Here is a 6,000-nt window from a genome sequence, read left to right as displayed (position 1 = left end):
CCAGTCCTTAGTGCAGCCACAATCCATGGCTTTTGTAGGAAAAGCAAAGTTATATTCCCTCCTACACCTGTCTTGGCATTATAAAAACGTCAGTCTCCTTTCTCATAAGGAGATATGTTTCTGACCCTTCAAGCTGGAGGTGGGATTCATAAAACCACCGTTGCTCTAACACTAACAAGACTTGTATTTTTTTCCGTTGCATGAAACCTTTCTTTATGCTTGCACTCTCTTTGAGATACCCTGGCCGTTTCTCAATGTTGAGTATACCTGCTGCAGAGCCACTATTTCAAGTATACTACGTCATCGAGTGGCGCCGAAGGATGGCCCTGTGGGCCATCTAAGCTAATTTACAGATGGCCCTGAGCCCAATAGAGATTGCCCTGAAAAATGCGCGCGGACGAAATAGCACGAAGGGTTTGGGGGTCTCCCCTAGAACATTTAGATTTTTCCAGGTCTTCCTGTAGATGCTGTCTGGTGCATTCTCTAGACTGAATTATACGATGAACCACCACAATATTATATTGTACAAATTCAATTTTATTCTTCATTTCACTTGCTTGTTTGCTCTTGTTTGCTCGCTTGCATGCCCTGCATAGCTATAAGAAATACTTAAGTTATTGGTCAAGACACTTTCCATCTGATGAAGGCAAATGCCTTCCCAGATGTAAAAAATTAGAAAACATTACATTCAGTTATAACTGCCAAAACAAACATTATTTACACTATTATGGCCCCTGTTAAAAATGTTTGTAATGTTATCTACTGTAAGTAGGTCGAATGAATGCTTCCTCATCCGGAAGCTGACCGAGCAGACCCGAGCAGCAGTCGAGAGGAGCCGAGCGCATCCGCGAAGCACACAACATGGGGACGTCGGAGTTCCCGTTAGCCGGCAAATCTAAATATCTTCGTTCAAAATCATTTCCCTTTAGCGCAATACCGCTTCAGTTGCGCCACTTATGTGACAGACAAGAAAAGTATGTGACAGACAATAATAGTCAATTATAATGTCTAACACGTAATGTGGAGAAAGAGATGTCCTGTCTGGGTTGATTGTGTGTTGATCTGTTGGTAATGCCTCGGGGTTCCGGTGGGCATGTAAACAAATGCATAATGCTGCGCTATACTTTGTGGCCTCACCCGGTTGCATAGCGACACTTATTGTTTAGGTGTCTTTTAATAAGCAGGTAGTCATATCATTAGCTAGAACTATCTGGATCTGATCGATATGGACATAAACGCGAGTGAAGTCTAATCTGACGGGAGAGAGAGATCAGCTGCTGCTGACAAGTCGACACGCAGCTCTGCATGATCGCATGCAGCGGTGAGCGGACAAAACTCACACTTCAGGTTAGAATATCACTCGTAGTTATTTTAATTACCTCTCAAACTACCTAAACTACCGTAATATTCGGACTATAAGCCGCGCCTTTTTTCCAATTTTTCGACCCTGCGGCTTATATAACGGTGCGGCTAATCTATGGATTTTTACAGCTAACGGCCACTAGAGGACCTCCTAAATCTATGGATTTTACAGGTTACAGTCCACCACCTTTAAAGAGCAACTTCCAGGTTAAAGACACCTGTGAGTAAATGTTTAGGAAAATGATGAATACACTAGATTTTCAAAAAAATATACAGAAATATACACTACAGTGACATCTGGCGTCGTTTTTGTAAGAAATGTTCACTTCCGCATAAAAAAGCCTCGGCACGTGACCTCCCGCGTGTGACGCAACACGGGGGACACAAGGGGGAGAGCGGCCGGTGTAACGTATTAATAAACATGGATCCCAATGCTAGTTTCGACACAGAAGACAAAGAAGAAGTTGAACATGAATATTCGAATGCATATTACGGACCGCAACCTTATAATTATGAGCCTGCTAGGCGTCCAAGAGACCAGGAGCAGCCAAGAATTAGAAGAAATAACGGCCATCGGAGAGAAATTGAGCTGTGGTGTGAGGAGAACCAGTGGAGAACTGGGCAGCTATCTTGGTGAGTGACCGGCGTTAGCTACAGAATGTTAGCTAACGTCACATCACAACATTGTAAAATTAGCTATCATATATCAGGCTATAACTAAAGTAGCATTGATAATATAATAACGTTACTGGCAGGACTGTTGATACTGATCCATAACAGAAACTAATGCGCAAGTATCAGCCGTATCTCGCGTTACCTAATGCAACTCCACGGTGCTGTGTACCGGAGGAGAGACGCGAGATACGGCTGATTCTTGACGATCTGGCGGAGAAAGGTTGTGGAGCCTCCGTTGATATGCCGTTGTAAATGGCTTGATGGAAAGCAGGTGTGTAGTCGGGGAGGGTGCACAGCTGATTGCAGCAGGTGAGTGGAGGTTGAGCCGGGAGCCAGGAGTGACAGCCACCACGCCCACACAAACAACACAGACAGGGGGAAACAAACAAACACAAAGGAGACGGCTGGAGCAGTACAGCCACCACAGCGTTACCTAATGCAACTCCACACTACGTCTTACGATGCCGTGTACCGGAGGGGAGAGAGAGAGAGCAGCGAAAGGGGGGGTGAGAGAAGTAATACGGTTTCCTGATAAAGCTGTGGAGAGTATGTGCTGCAGGGAGGTGGATGCACAACGCACCCAGGAACGAACGCTAGCTCCGGTCCTTTTTCACTGTGGACTCAATGTCCTGACAGGCTGGTATTTGTGCAACCTGCACAAACACAATACTGCACCATGATTACAAATGGTGAAATACAATGTCAAACTACCGAAAAATACCAGCTCACTAAAACACAACCGCTCTACTCAACGCAACTCTACTATACCCGCGGTCAGAGAGCGGAGATGTGTCCCCTGTGTGATGCAATATGACGCGTTTGACGTATGACCTTAAAAAAAAGCCGTTTTTAAGAGCAGAGCTCAAAATTGCTCCTTTCCCTCTGAATTCCTGCCCTTATGTCTCGTAAAACATATCAAATCCTGCATTCACTTTTTTAATTGTAATTTTCAAGCAAGTTTAAGCATAAATGTAGAAAAAATACAAACCTGCAAGATGCTCTTTAACTCTATGGGCTCTATGGCCGGTCCGCACCCCCCACCTTTAAGCGTGCGAGACAGGTAGCGCGCAAAAGTAAAAGTGGAACCGAGAGTGGTACGAGAGACAGAACGAGAGCAAGACAGACAGACATTACGAGAGCGAGACAGTTTGTCCCCGTACCACTGGTTGAAAACCACTGCTGTAGATCACTGCCGGTACGTGCGCTGGGAGCGCACCGTTTAAGTTTGAAAGTTGAAAAGTTTGTGTGTCTGAAACGCTATGTGATACAGTACAGTTTACACAGCACAGTACATGTTCTGTAGCTACTATTGCACTAAATGGTAACACTTGAATACATTATGCAAATATGCAACTTGTTTGTTGAAATGTTAATAAATGGGAGCTTCCTCAAACAGCCATCTCTTTCCCGACAATCCCCTCTGTGCACGAACCCTTACATATGGTAATTAAACATTAAAACACCTGCGGCTTATAGTCCAGTGCGGTTTATATATGTACACATCATTCAATTTAGCTGCTGCGGCTTATATTCAGCTGCGCCTTATAGTCCGAAAATTACGGTAGTTATAGATATGTTTAGTTTTACTGTCGGGTCACTCATTACTGGATCCGCGAGCTGCATGATACTGGCATAATAGATTGCCCGATCGGGCAACCAGCAGGTGAGGCTTCATTGCCCGAGCTAAATACTAGATGGCCCCGGGCCATCGGGCAGTCCTTAATGTCGAGCCCTGGCATGTTTAAATGCCCAGCATTCGTCGCCACTCGATGACGTAGTATACTTGAAATAGTGGCTCTGCAGCAGGTTTACTCGACATTGAGAAACGGCCCCTGTCTTTCCTTTCATCCTCTCTGCTTCTTTATCTTTCATCTAGCCTCCTGTACGGTCTGCCTCTGTCTTTCTTTAAGTGTTTGGCTGTCTTTTCTCACCTCCATTGTGCCTCGTTTATTTTGCCCTTTCTTTCCTTACCCTTACCCTGTCCCCAACCCATTTTTTTACATTCAAACCGATGATCGTGACAGTCCTCATTAATTGTGTATAATAGCGTTAAGTCTCTGAGCACTCGGATGGGTCACACCGTTTGGAAGATGGACGAGCCAATATCAGTGAATGTGACAGTTTAGTGCCTTTCTGCATAGACCAGTCCAGCTGCCCTCTCCCTTTTTATTCCCCTTCTCACTCCCAGCCACCCTCCTCTCCCCAAAGCTGTCAGTTGCTCTTTCTCCTGAGCTGTAGATAAGAAAGAAAGGCTTCTCTAATGTGACAGTGCATAACAACAGCGGCCTGTCAAGCCAATAAACAGCTCTTTGTTGCCATAAGGACAATGACTGAATGACTCAAGTGCATTTTTGGTAACAGCTTTTGTCAGCCCTAGTTGATATTTTCATAACGAACAAGCGGTGTGATGCATTTGGAATCCCAATTTAGCAAGAAGTGCCAGTCAATTATGCGCAAAGGTGTTATAGCCATCCAATGCCCGCTGTAATGAACATTCCCAATCATCTATGTAATGTTGTCAGGACCCGGACCCTCCCACAGAGTTTAGAGTGGCTAATTATTACAAGACTAGTTTTGTAAATGAGAGGAAACAGCTCCATTAGACAGAGTCCAATCCTCAGAGGCAAGAGGCAAGACATGCTTGATTTTCATTGAAGAAGATTGGTTGATGCCTTGCCTACCAGACCCCAGCTTCCACTAAGCAGAGAGTTTAATTAATAATGACTTTTTGTCAAAGATATATTGTATATAATAGAATGTCATTTGAAAAATATCAAACGTGTTAGTTCCAGATTTCAATGAGCTGCTTTCTTTGTATCAGGGGAATTGTGATTTTTCAACCATTCACTTACATTTAATCAATAAGCTTTAAAACAAGTTTACAACAGCTCTAGATGACTTGAGTTGTATCATACACAGTAGGAACTGCTTGAGCCTTGGAGCAGGACATATTAAGCCTTTTTATACAATGTAATCTATAAGCTCCAAAGGACTGTGTTTCTCAGTCAATCAAATGTCTTAATGATAATGCAGATTGTCATTTTCTCATGTATGTTATCCTCAGAATTGTCGTCGTCTCTGCTTATGTCTAGGGCTGCCTCAATAAAAAAAAAAAAAGGTTGCCAATACATTTTCTGTAGCAGGCTTATTGTAGCATTGCATGCATCTCTCATTGCGTCTCAGTTTAACTTCCAACCCATCCTTTATTTTGCTCAACCTGTCTCTCTCTGCCCCCCCCCCCTCTCAGGTTTACCCCGGGTTAATGGTGACTGCCGGCCTAATCCACTACGTGCTTAACCTGCTCCACATCACCGTCCACATCCGTGACGTGTGTGTCTTTTTGGCACCGGTGTTCAGCGGTCTGACCGCCATCTCCACCTTCCTGCTGACGAAGGAGCTGTGGAACCATGGTGCAGGGCTGCTGGCGGCCTGCTTCATTGCCATCGTCCCTGGCTATATCTCCCGCTCGGTTGCAGGCTCTTTCGACAATGAGGGCATCGCCATCTTCGCCTTGCAATTCACCTACTACCTCTGGGTATGTACACTCTTCATTTTATGGAAAGATGCAATACGGAACTATACATAAAACTGTAATCCAGGCCAACATGTCATTTCTATTGCGGATGTACACCTTCTGTGAATAGTGTTTCAGTTGTTAGGAATCAGAATAAAACCTGATACATGTCCTCTTAAAGCTTCTAAAGCTGAAAGATATGTCAACATTTCTACCGCAACAGTAAGGGCTTTATGTCCTCCTTTTTTCAATCTTATTTGGCCTCACCTTAGATGTTGAATTATTTATCCAGAGGATGAAAGGCACACTGAGCATCTTTGCAGAGCATGTGGATCCCAGGGAATGGTATTCTCCACAGTACAACCTTCACAATAGGATGACCTTTAAGAGCAGACTAGAAAATATTATGGTTTAAAAGGTTGAATAACCCCCCTCCCAATTTACCTTCC

At 44.1% G+C, this 6,000-nt stretch overlaps 1 protein-coding gene across 1 annotated transcript in view; it reads left to right on the top strand.

Annotated features, from left to right (window-relative positions):
* The first annotated feature begins 5,290 nt into the window (after nt 1-5,290).
* Nucleotides 5,291-6,000, top strand: part of LOC307023272 (dolichyl-diphosphooligosaccharide--protein glycosyltransferase subunit STT3B) — a 35,799-nt gene continuing 35,089 nt past the window's right edge. The window contains exon 1 of the mRNA XM_079656446.1: nt 5,291-5,572. Coding sequence (XP_079512572.1) covers nt 5,300-5,572 — 273 coding nt within the window. The 5' untranslated portion in view covers nt 5,291-5,299. The remainder of the gene's footprint in view (nt 5,573-6,000) is intronic.

The sequence above is a fragment of the Notothenia rossii genome (genome assembly GCF_949606895.1).
Source record: "Notothenia rossii genome assembly, chromosome: 10".
In the NCBI taxonomy this organism is placed as follows: domain Eukaryota; kingdom Metazoa; phylum Chordata; class Actinopteri; order Perciformes; family Nototheniidae; genus Notothenia; species Notothenia rossii.
The sequence above is the reverse complement of the archived record's forward strand: the minus strand, read 5'-3'. Positions and strand labels throughout refer to the sequence as shown.